The sequence below is a fragment of the Ambystoma mexicanum genome, chromosome 1q (assembly GCF_040938575.1).
Source record: "Ambystoma mexicanum isolate Mex_15411 chromosome 1q, UKY_AmexF1_1, whole genome shotgun sequence".
Lineage (NCBI taxonomy): Eukaryota > Metazoa > Chordata > Amphibia > Caudata > Ambystomatidae > Ambystoma > Ambystoma mexicanum.
This window is the reverse complement of record NC_090922.1, coordinates 1481303134-1481315857: the sequence shown is the minus strand read 5'-3', so window position 1 is coordinate 1481315857 and position 12724 is coordinate 1481303134. Positions and strand designations below refer to the sequence as shown.

The 12724-nt window shown below is 43.8% G+C and overlaps 1 protein-coding gene across 1 annotated transcript in view; it reads left to right on the top strand.

Annotated features, from left to right (window-relative positions):
* The window catches only part of LOC138550118 (uncharacterized), a 494885-nt gene that overhangs the window by 376742 nt on the left and 105419 nt on the right, over positions 1-12724 (top strand). The window contains exons 23-24 of the mRNA XM_069642386.1: positions 9515-9727; positions 11099-11279. Of these exons, the coding sequence (XP_069498487.1) occupies positions 9515-9727; positions 11099-11279 (394 nt within the window). The remainder of the gene's footprint in view (positions 1-9514; positions 9728-11098; positions 11280-12724) is intronic.

Sequence of the window (12724 nt, the reverse complement as noted above, 5' to 3'; positions counted from 1 at the left end):
TAGTGTAGGAGCTCTACTATAGACCGTAGTGTAGGAGCTCTACTGAATGACAGTAACAGCAGGATGTGATGATTCACGTTCACCACACACAGAATCGAAAAATGTTTATAGTTCTGCGTTAAATGCCTTTGCTGCAACTAACCCAAATTATGCTTGCAATACTGTGTACACTAAAGCCATTGCACCGGAGGTAAGTACATGTGTTATGCAGCATTAATATGGTGTCAGTGCCAGTTGCTTATGCTCGCTGGCTTGCATATTATAGGACCAATACAAAATGTGTTCCCAAGGTTAAAATGAGGTAATGTCTAATGTTATCTCACAGTGCTTGATCCTTAATAATAGGTTACTGAATTACATGTAACGTGGTAAATTCAAAATACATTAGCGATGCTTGAATGATGCAATGTCCACTGTTATCTCAGAGTGCCCGGTGCTCAATCATGGGTCCCAATAATGTGTGCTTGGATACCCAAGATTTCCTTTGTTGGTATCTTTTTTGCCCTCACCCTTTAGGACTTTTGAACTACACTGCCCCACAGCTGTTGAATACAGGTGGCGTGGGCCGATTGTTGTCTAGCGCTGTTGGTGTGTTTGCCTTGATAATCCCAGCCTCAGGTGTGGCCATATTGTGTCATAACTCTGTGTCCAGACCTCTCTTTTTAGGTTGGGTATCCTCAAGTACTGGAGCTCCCACATTCTTCTGCATGTAGTTTTTGAGAGGCCTCCTTTCAAAACCAATACCCATAGGTTCTGTAGCGTGGGCCTGTTCTGGGTGAAATTATGTTTTGTGCTTCCAGATGTTGTATCTATGTAGGTTGATTCTTTCACATAGTTCCTGGCAAGACTCGCCTGCATACTTTTCTTGCCGGCATTTCTTGAGTTGTACACGATACAACCTGTAGTTGTCTGTCCCTTCTTTATAGACAGTTTGTTTCTATGGGTTCTCGTTACGATAGATTTGGTGCATATGTGTTGGAAGATTTGAGATGTTATTACAACCTTGGCGGAGGACCATGGTGCTATTAGTACCATGGTCCATGCCGCTAAGGTTACGATTCCGCCATGGTGGATGGCGGAATTACCGCCCCATTCCAAGGTGAGTGGGGCGGTAATTCCCCATTCACCATTTGCCCTTCCCCATGCCCATTTTTGCCCCCATAGGGCATAATGGGAATGGGGAAGGTGCTAATTACAGCACCGTAAATTACGGTGCCGTAATTAGCTCCAAAGTCCCTTTGCGGGTTGGATTTTTAACGCCTGCTAAGAGCAGGCGTTAAACACCAACCCGCAAAGGGACACTTGTAATCAGGCGTTAAGGGTTAACGGCGCCGATGGCGCCGTTAAACCCTTAACGCCAGAGTTGTAATGAGGGCCTTTGCCTCTTCTACCATTGCATGGCTATATGCCATGCTTTATTCATTCTTGATCTAATAGAAATCCGCTTCCATTGTTGTATGCAATCATGGGTGTTTCCTTGGAAATGTCTCTGTTTGTCAGCTCTGCTGATTATTTGTCGAAAGTCGGTAAAATGTCTATTCAGTTGTGTTAGTGCTGGATCATAAGCAATCACCAGTGGCACTCAATGGGCCTCATTACACGGAAGGCGGTAATCCAGGGTGCTATTAGCACCCTGGACCATGCCGGTAAATTACCGGCACCGCCTTGGCGGAAAGGGGATTTACCGCCCCATTCCAAGGTTGGAGGGGCGGTAAATCCCCCTTCCGCCATTGTCCTTCCCCATTCCCATTTCTGCCCCATAGGGCTCTATGGGAATGGGGAAGGCGCTAATTACGGCACCGCAATATTGCGGTGCCGTAATTAGCTCCGAGGTCCCTTAGCGGGTTGGTACTTAACGCCTGCAAGAAGCAGGCGTTGATTCCTCCAACCCGCAAAGGGACCTCGTAGTACGGCGGTAAGGGTTAACGGTCACCGTTGCCATTAACGGTGACCGTTAACCCTTACCGCCGTCCGTGTAATGAGGCCCATTAGTCTGTGCATTGCAGCAGTTATTCTCTGGGTATTTTAAATGCACTATCCAAGTATCTGGCAATTAGTCTAGCAGGTTGACCCTTTTACAAGACTGGAATACAGAGTTTGGAAAGTTGATTGTGCCTTGTGTGACAGGGCCAGCTGGATGGCCCTGTCAAGGGGGGGAGGGAGCCCGAGCCCCAACACCCTTCCTCGGTGACAGTGTAACGAAGGGCCTCCTCTCAGCCCCTCCATACCTCATTTGGCAGTGGCGACCCAAAGATGCGACCTGGCGCAGGACGAGAGGCTAAAGCGGGGAAGACGCTGGAGCCGCAGAGGAGTGGCAGACATCATTACCACACCGGGCCGCTTAGGGACGAGGCCTGGGAAAAGGGAAGCAAGGTGTGCTTCGACCTTAGCAATACCAGACAGCAGGGAAACACTAGCCCACATGGGGTTATTGGTGAAAGGCCCTTAAATAGACCTTCTTCTTTAAAGACAAAAACACTAGCCCACCAGGGAATTGGAAAGTGAATGTAGGTCTGTCCCCAGACCTAGACGCAAGGGAGCTGAAGTTTCCTTCAGCCAACTACCAGATCATTGGAAGAATGCAGCAGGATAGGGGACCGGGCTTACACGCCCTTACGAATCCTAATCACGCCATCCCCAAGACACACTCCTTGGAGCCAGGTAGGTGATTTGCTAAGGTAAATTGGCCAATCCAGGGAGAGTTGGTCTATTTAAGCAAGCCTGTGTGAATGTTTTAGTGTGGGTTAGTTGGGAGGGGACAATAGGCAGTGGAGGATGTCCAAAAGACCAGAGGAGGCGAGAGCGAAAGGAGTGTGGAGGCTATTATAAGGAGGAGGTCTGTGGAGTGTTTGTATGAGAGAGGGGAGAGTATGAGTGGAAGAGGTAGAGTATGAGTAGCAGAGTTGAGAGGTAGTAGTGGCAAAGGTAGTAGTAATAGTAGTTGGAAGTAAAGACATTAAACAGTGGGAGTAGCAAAATAGCGAGTGAAGAAAATAAGTAGTAGAGTTGTGGTTGGTAGTAGAGGGGTGAGCTGGGCACCATATTCCTGAGTGCCTGAATGGGGCTAGCGAAGGGGAGAGCAGGGAACCATATCCCTGAATGTTTCAGGGAAGTACAGATAGTATAGGGATAGTGATAGTAGCAGAGTAGGAACAGTAGTAGAGGAAGAGAGACGTAAGAACAACAGGAAGTGGGAGAATAGTAGTAGCTATTGGTACGTGTAGTACGAGAAGAATAGTAAGCAGCAAAGAATTAGAGTGAGAAGAAGGAGGCAAAGGTAGATAACTGAGGTAGAGGGATAGTTTAAGGTATGAACGATAATAAGAACAGGAGAAAGAAAAGAAGTAAGATCAAATGGTGGAGGCGGAAAGGCAGAGTGAGAGATTGGAGGGACAGTGACTATTGGAAGGAGGACATCTTAAAGGGACAACATAGTGAAGGATCTGATATGTGCAGGTGTGAAAGAAGTGAGCCTGACACTGAACGGAAGAAGGCACCATTCCCAACTCATGAGAACACTAAGCAGAGGAGAGGGAAAGAAGCATCCCTAGGGAGTCAGGTAGCCAACGTCTTAGGGAAAAAACCTGAAGTCCAGGAAGTGAAAGACAGTTAGGGGTTACCGATCTAAGAGTTTCTAACATCCCCACTAGTGACGTCTGGGTTAGGGAGGCAGGGCCAAGGCCGGGGTAGACCAAATAGACAGAGCAGACCCCAGTGCCAAAATTCCCACCCCGCTAGGCCCAGATACCTTTGCGCAGGAAATACGGCAATACTATTTGTAATTCTAAATAAACACCCTTAGACACACTCTAAGGGCCTCATTACACGGTAGGCGGTGAGCCATGGCACTATTAGCGCCATGGCTCATGCCGGTAAAATACCGGCACCGCCTTGGCGGAAAGGGGATTTACCGCCCCATCCCAAGGTTGGAGGGGCGGTAAATCCCCCTTCCGCCATTGCCCTTCCCCATTCCCATTTCTGCCCCATAGGGCTCTATGGGAATGGGGAAGGCTCTAATTACGGCACCGCAATTTTGCGGTGCCGTAATTAGCTCCGAGGTCCCTTAGCGGGTTGGTATTTAACGCCTGCAAAAAGCAGGCGTTAAAACTCCAACCCGCTAAGGGACCTCGTAGTAAGGCGGCAGGGATTTACCGGTACCGGTATTTTACCGATGCCGGTAAATCCCTACCGCCTACCGTGTAATGAGGCCCTAAGAGTCTGCGCAGTTCTTGTGTAAGTCCGCCCCATCACACTTGTCTTCCTGTAGGAACAGATATACTGGTATCAGGTTTAGGTCTACTTGATCGAAAATATTTGACCTTTTCCAATTTGACTTTTTGTTGGGTTGTTTTATTGGTAGAAAATGCAGGGCGAAACTCCCTGCCCCCTCCCCGCCTCCGCTTACCCCCACCTTAACCTATTCCCTTAACCCTCCCCATATATTTTATTAAATTTGACCGAAAAAACTATCAAATAAATTCGGTCAAATTGAAAAGGTCAAATGTTTTTCGATCAAGTATGCTAATACCCTTGTATCGGATTGCCTAGCTGTTGATAATAGATTGCTTTGTGTCGCTCGAATGGAAGGTTGTGCTTAGCAGGTACTTTGGTAGGTGTCTTGTATACATCTGTTTCTAGCTGGTTATTCCTTCCAACAGAACAAATTATAGCCAGGAAGTTCATGCACTTCCTGGTGCCATTAATACAGCACTGGGAGCCATTTAGTGAACCATGGAATTATTTAAGTGACTCTTCGCTCTAAATCAATAAAATGCCATACATGTATTGCACTATATGAGTGGTCCCTCGGATTGTTGTTGTAACAACTTCCGCTCAAGATAGGCCCATTTCCATGAAGTGCTTGCACTTTTTGCTGAACTTAATACAGTGTTGGGAGCCATTAAGTGATTCATTTAATTATTCAAGTGACTCTTTGACTTCGCTCTATATCAGTGAAATGCCATTAATTTCTTACAATATGTAAGTGGTCCCTGGGATTGTTGTTGTAATAACTCCCACTAAAGATCTGGCCATATGCAAGAAGTGCACACACTTCTTGGTGAACTCAATACACTGTTGGAAGCCACTTTGTAATTCATGGAATTTTTAAAGTAAATCTTCTCTTTGGCTCTTAATCAAGAAAATGCCATCAATGTATTGCAGGTATGTTAATGGTCCCTGGAATTGTTGTTGTATGAACTCCTGCTCAGGACCTGCCCATAAAAATGTTTGCATAATTTTGGTGCCCATTTCCATTCCGTGTTTTTATTAGGAAGTGTCTTCCATTGAAGCAAACATGATTATGTATGTGAACACACCTCATGTGTCTGTTTTGCAGTTCTCGTTTTGCAGGTATTTCTAGCATGCAGCTACTCCATCTTCCTGGAGAATATTGGGATAACGGGTGGGCACATCCATCGTTGCCAATAGTTCATTTGGTGGTACACAGCCTACCTTCCAAATGCCCCTAAAGGAAATGTGCTGTGTTATGTACAAACCTTTTTTCTGCCCATTCTCAGATGGTTTAGGGTGGATTTAATATATCCAGATATGCCTTTGGTTATTTGGTGGCCTAAAGCTTCTGGTTTGCCGATCTTTGGCCGCTGATACACTATCCGAGGTGTTGGAGGTGTTCCTCAATGCTGCTCGGCATGGACTTGATAGTTTGTTGCCATAGATTTGTTTTTATTCCATGGTGGGGTCATCACTGAGTTCCTTGTAAATATGTGCATCAAGATGTTTGTGTGCCTCCATTTTGTATTTCTGTGTATCCAAAAATACAACATCACCACCATTTCCTGCTGTTATTATTATGATGTCCTTGTTTATTTACCCTTCCCCCTTTGAAGGTAAGGTTCTGATGAGCTATCTCTTTGTTGAGTCAGATCGTACTCATTTTCTGAGACAGTCGATATATTGATATTTACATTTTATTTGTATCACGATCATACACACGTGTATAGGTTTCAAGTCTCTGGATTTTGCCACGTGGAGCTGTCCAGTTTGATACTTTTTCAGTATTGTCATAATCTTGGCCAGTACTTTGTTAATAGTTCTTCCCACTGAAATATTCTTTTAGACATAAGTGTTGTATGTGGTATACAATATTCCTACAAAGCTGCATTTCCACTAGTTCATGGGTGTGGCGGAATGTCAGTATCTTGGCGACTTCAGTCTGTTCTGCTTGGAGAAGTTCATGTCTGGAAAGGTTGTCAACGAGTAGTTGATTGGTGCTGAGTTCTCCCATTGGGTTCTAAGTGTAGGACCTGTTTGGTGTATGAATCACTATTGTAAGTGTCATTCCCTTTAGGTCATGGAGATTCCTATTCTTCTTCATTAATGAGAAATTCTGTTTGTGGTCACTCTTTTGTAGCTCAGACTCCAATTCTGGTGTTGGGCAATGGGTTCCTGTAGCCTTGGTGTAAGGTTGTTTATCGCCGTCCCCATTCTTATTCTCTTGGATGAGTGTTGGCTTGGAATATAATTCCTTTTCTTTTCCGGAGGCTTTCCTGGATGTCTGCTCATGATAGACTGTATTGTGTGTGGGCCCCAGTGGAATCAGGATCCTCAGTCCTTTTGCTCTTAGACTCTCGTTCTTGCAAGTAGTCAGTAAGTAAATGTTTCTATCCAACTGGGGATCTTCTGGGCACATCTGGCAGATGTGCCACTGTTTCCAAAGCTTTTCGGTATCCATTGTAATGTGCAAAGAAATATTTGGCATCATGTGAGGAAGGATTGCTCAGGGACAATGCGTTTGTCTTGGAAGCAAGACAATGAAAGGTTCGAATCCCGATCCCACGCTTAGAAACTACTTGTTGGTTTTAAGCGTGTTACAAAAATACAATTATTATAATTATGTTAGACCAGTTTTAAAATCACACACATTCCATGTTTTGATACCTTCTATTGGACTAACTTGAAATTCTAGGATGCTTCCAATCGATGAACTGTCAGAGACCCATACATCTTTTCACCAGATAATGATCACAGATCAATCATCATCAGCGACGGGTACATGTTGCAACCTCTTTCGGGTACATGTCATGAAGTCTTTATTTGTAAATGTCTCTAATCATGAGATAACCTGTATTGTGCCATGTGAACCTGAGTTGTGTCTTTGTCTACGTTGTACACAGTGAATGTTTTAACTTATGAATATGTTTTCAAAAAAGTGGGTCAGCAATCAGTAATAAACTGACTTTCACTAACTATATTGAGTGCCTAACTGCATTTTTGGTACACAGCTAGGCATCACATGACAGTAAATAACCTGCTGCCAGTTTGCCTTAAATGGAAGTAAATTTGCATCTGAATAATTTGCAAAGGAATAGTAAGTTTACAGGCAGGACCCCTTCTTTTGTATACAGATGAAGTCTTTCAGGCACACACCACAAATGCAACTAAGGAACAGTTCTGTGCAGTGTCATGTGAACAACGGTCATTATTTGTTCCAAAGGACAAATGTCAATCACTACAAAATATTGATTGGTGTGTTACCTTTGTGTATGGCAACCAGGTACTGGAACACTGACTGCAGTTGACAAGCAGGTCAACACATATTGTAATCATGCTGGAAATGCCAATGTAAAACTGAAGGCTGGCAAATCAATGTGGTTTGATTTGAGTATGTAGTAGGTCCTGGATGAAACTAAAGGCTAGCTCTGTGGGGCAGACGTATGGAAGGAACAAAAAGAGGAGAGCATGAAAAGATGGAAGTGAAAAGCTCGGGAAATAAATGGGAAATCGACAAAGTGGACAAGAAATAGAAAAGTAGAAGGGCGGTATGGATGGAAGGAAGTTCAACTGGAACTGGAGACTGTTAGGAAATAATTTCGTTTTGCTGCATTCCCTCCATCGACATCTATGGAACCTCCCCCAACCTTTTGCTGTTGTTTGTACCTGTCTCGAAATTTGGAGGCAAGTGAATACTTTTTACTTCACTTGCCCTGTTGCGCTTATCTTTCTAGTCCCTATGGCTATCGGTGTAGGCAAACTCTGTTATCCATTATGAGATTCTCTGTTTACTTAACACTGCCCTAGTCACCTTAGTTTGAGGTGTGGTAGGGATACTTGTGTCCATATAACTTTGTTTTTTCAATAGGTTTGTGGTTCCTTGCATGATATGTCCAAGACGAGCTGGTGGCAACAGATCTTTTTGTACTGTGTTTCTTTTATTTGTCTCGCGCACATTTGAATTTCACCGCTTAATGCCGTGTAGAATATAAGTTACTCGAAATGGCCATGCAAGGAGAGTTTCACCTGTCCTTTGGTCAGTGTATGTGTGTGTGTGTATGGCCGGATGTGGGCTTTGGGACTGTCTAGTCCCAGTCCACATCATGCCAAAGTGTGTCTGTTGCTTGGCAGGCCTGGTGGCCGAAGGCTGTCTGTGATTATCCAGTCCCAGATACTGTTTCGCCAGAGCGTGGAACTGCTGACTAGCCGGACCCAAAATCCTGATGCCAAACGTGATCTCTGCACGAGACCGCTGGTCCTCCTTCAACGGAACCAAGACACACAGCATTGGGGCCCTGCTATATCGGGAGCTGCCAAAGTGGTCACTGAGTGAATCAGAGTACAGGAGTTAAGTAAGCATACCTGGTCCTACCCCACCATCCGCATAGGGTTTAATGGGCGTAAGGTTCTTGCTCTACCTTACACTTGCCAGACCGTGATCAATGGAAATCTGTTCAAGGATCCTACCCTGGGCTTCCCCCTAAGGTGGACTGGGCAAGGGTCTGCTAAGAACCTTTCACCACTTTTTCTATTAAATGGAAGCATTTACTTGTTTAGGCTCTTAAAAAGACTCCTTGCCTTCTGATGAGAACTTTGTTACGACCGGTTACTCTAAGGGCACTAGGCCATGTCTATTTGTATAAGGCTCTGTAGGGTGTGTCTGTCTCTTTTACATATTAGTGGTCTAATTTGGTTTTTACCTTGTTTTTTAAAATTCCTTTTCTGCACTACAGCTGCTTAGATTGGTATAACTTTGTCTAAAAGTAAAGTGTAACTAGAGCACCACAAACCTGAATGTGTATATAATAGTAGTTATTGTTTTAATGTAATTATTAACTATTATTAATTATTGTTTATGTTTAGCTGTGATATTCAATTAATAAAGGTTTGTCCAAGGCCTAAATAAATAGTGTTATTTTGTATGCATTCTGCCTAACTTGTGTTATTAAGGGTGCTCTGTGTCTGCTTAACTGACCCCTTAAACACTCACATTCTCCTCAGTCTAAGCCTTGCTGTTCAGTCACACTTTGGCTAGAATTCTGTTTACCAGAATTGAGTGGCCGATTGGAATCTGTGCACAGGGCTGATTCCGAAAAGCCCTCTTGGCACAGGCAGACCACCTGCAAGGCAGAGGAATGTAGACAGGAACAAAGTTGACAAAGAAAAAGAAGTGGGAGGGTGATAAAAGAGCTGTGGGGAAGCTTGATGCACATTTGAATGTACTCTGCGGCTGAGTGACATCACCCCCTTTCCATACTAACTCCTCCTCTCTCTCCTATAGGATAGTGCCATGTGCAACACTTCTGGTCAGAGTGGTGAGGGCCCCTGTGGACAAGAACCAACAAACCATTCAAAAGATTGGGGTTCCACAAGAGGACTGGGCCGGGCTCGGTCTTTTCCAGGCACGCCCTGACTACTCCGACTGTGTTTACTACTCTGATGGAGCCAGACCCACACAGGGAGAGATCTGTCTGTACAGCGCAATGGTCCACAGGTGAGCTGGCAACCTGCAGTGTCCTCTACTTAAATACTATCAATGACTGGAAAGAGGGTAGTGCAGCTGGGTGTCTGCTCTTAGTTTGGGGGTAAGCGTGTTCCTATTTTGGTGACGGGTTGGTAGCACGGGCATGTTCTACCTGACATGAGTAAATACGCTAGTACAGCCTTTTGCGGGAGAATGAAGTGTGCTTAGTACAAGGAGACTAGAGAAACGTTTTTGGAGAGATGTGGGGAATGGTATGAAATAATGGTGACATGCTATGAAGGCTGTGTGTTTGTTTTCCTCTCCCTTCCCAGCTGCAGCCTCAACTGTCCTTTATGTTCCAGGGCGTTTCATGAATATTAAGTCTCCAGCTTTACCCGTTTCATGAATATTAAGTCTCCAGCTTTACCCACTCCGGCAGCGTGAATGTTAGGGAGGGGTAGCTGGAGGAGTGTGACCCATAGGAGCCCCCAGAGGTACTTGGCTTGATACAGGAGTCTTAGAGCTCCACAGATAAGCTAACCGATAAGGACCCATCCTTTTCCAATGCATACAAATGATCAACCTGTTATCTTTTCTTGAGGTATGAAGGCCATCAATGTTGTTAATGGTACATTTACTGTGTGCTTCAAGCAGTAGTGCACTGTATATGTGGTTACACCAACATTCAGCTCTATATCAATCTTTATGCATGCATGTGTCTGGATAGGCCGTGTTCACAGGTACTGGGTACTTCACAACCAGTACCCTTAATCTTGATCCTTCACAAGTTTAACAGTCATGTCATCTTGATTTTCTCATTGCATTTGATAAAGAATTAGGGAATATACTCAATATGTTGCTGAAATCTGAGCAAAACATCTCAATATTCAAGAGAGAACTGAGGGCGACTCTTTAAGGCAAGCATTTGCCTAGAAACAAAACATATGCAGCGGACCTTGACCATCTACTAGGCTCTTACAACCATCAGGGTTTGGGCGCCTGACCCTGCAGGTTTTAATCCAACCACAAAACCTTTACATTTTTTATCACAAAGCTCTAAAGATCATGATGTTTGCTATACTTGAAACTCTACCTAAAGGATTATTCATGGACGTAAAATTCATCAATATAAGAGCCAGTAAATCAAGCTTTTATCCTTTCACTCCACGTTAATACCCTGTTCACTTGCCTCTCAGTGATCTGAAAGAGCAGATAGAGTGCCCGTTAGTTTAATGGTCATGGGTTAGATAATCACGGGGAGGTCTGATGGCCAAGGGCTACTTGAACTGTTGGAAGACAATATATAATAGTCGTTGTGTGAAAATACTTATCTTTAGATTAATCTGGGTTCACGTTGACACTACTTACCTCTATATCTGGTTATTTTCTCTGGTTCCTCAGATCTTTGGTTCTAGTTCGTGAAGTTGCTCTTCATCTCGCTGGAAGCCGAGCCTCAGAGCTGAATACGGACGAGGAGATCTCCGCGTGGATCAAGAAGAAAATGACTCAACTTATGGACAGCAGACCTCAGCCCTTTGACATCAGTTGTGTCTCGCGGTACCTGACTTCCTATGGAGCGAAGGTGAATTGAACATGCTGATGTGGCCTTTTTCATTCGCTTAAGGCTCATGGTGTTGTCAGGGAAAAGGTTTCACTGCACACAAAACCGTCCTGTCTCACCGGGCCCAGTTCAGTTACATGGATCCACCATGCTAACTGACGCTATGCCAGATGATCCCTTCTAACTGTCTTTAGAAGTCCTTCGCTTTTTTTTCTAGGTTTCCAGCAACACCACAACTGTTCTGTGTTTAAAACCATAGATGATTTACTTACGCACACCACACTATGTGTTTAAAACATATACCTTTTGCTCACCCAAACTGGCATCCTCCCTCCGTACCTTCTTTAGAAATGCTTCCCCTCTTCTTTCTAGGCTTCACAATGAAACCTTATAGTCCGCTTCGTGAGCCTCTCCGGGGCCCGAGAAAAACATGGAAGCAGCTGACCTTCACCGTGAACGAGCATAAATTCTTACTTTGCAACATTCTGTGTAAAGCCATCTGTGATAAGTTGGTTTTTGCATGCCATGTTTGTATATTGTTTGCGTGATATTAAAAAAAGTTTCTTTAAGGGACGTTATGGTTCTAAGTACAGCCAAAACACCCCTGAAAATCGCAAGTTATGGTAAGCTATGAAAAATAACTCACGCCACCACCGTGCACAGCTAAGACTAACACCCAGGACATCAAAGATGACATCGCAAAAGTCATTGATGAAATCACTGATGACATCACATGTGCATTTACTTTTCTTAAAAACTCTGTACCAGGGATTCTTATAATGCTGACCAAAAACTGTCAAGGATCATTGGGATAAATATCATGAGCTCCTTAGTGCATTAAGCAATGCATTGATATAAATAGCATTCTATTATGAAGTTCTATACAGTATACTAAGCTACTCATGCAGAAACATAGGCAGTGTGTGCAGCATACATGATGAAGGTGCCATATTCATAATCTTGCCATGTTGAATAGTGAAATGATAACTGCTTTCTTATTAGAGTTTTGCGTACTGTGAAACAAGTAATAGGTAGATAATAAATCCCACTTAATACATAATTATTACAGACAAAACACAAAGACAACAACACATACAAATATGAGTATATACAGGGACAGTGAAGTAAACAAAAAAGCAGAAGTAGTAGCAGAAAGAGTTCATAACCTAACTGATTGTCTTTATGCAGAGAAACTATTGCTCTGTTTCAAAGCTGCTACTTACCATATGTATGTGTATCACATGATGTGGCTGCACCCAAAGGAAAGGAGAGTGAGTATAATGTATACAAATATGAGCATATACAGGGAAGGTAGAGTAATAAAAATAAAACTATGAGAAAGTGCTGATAACCCTAATGATTATCTTCATGCACAGAAAGGATTGCTCTCTTTGAACCCTTTGTCTTCCGCTATGTATATGTTTCATATGATGTGACTTGACCCTAAGTCTACAAATATAGTACCT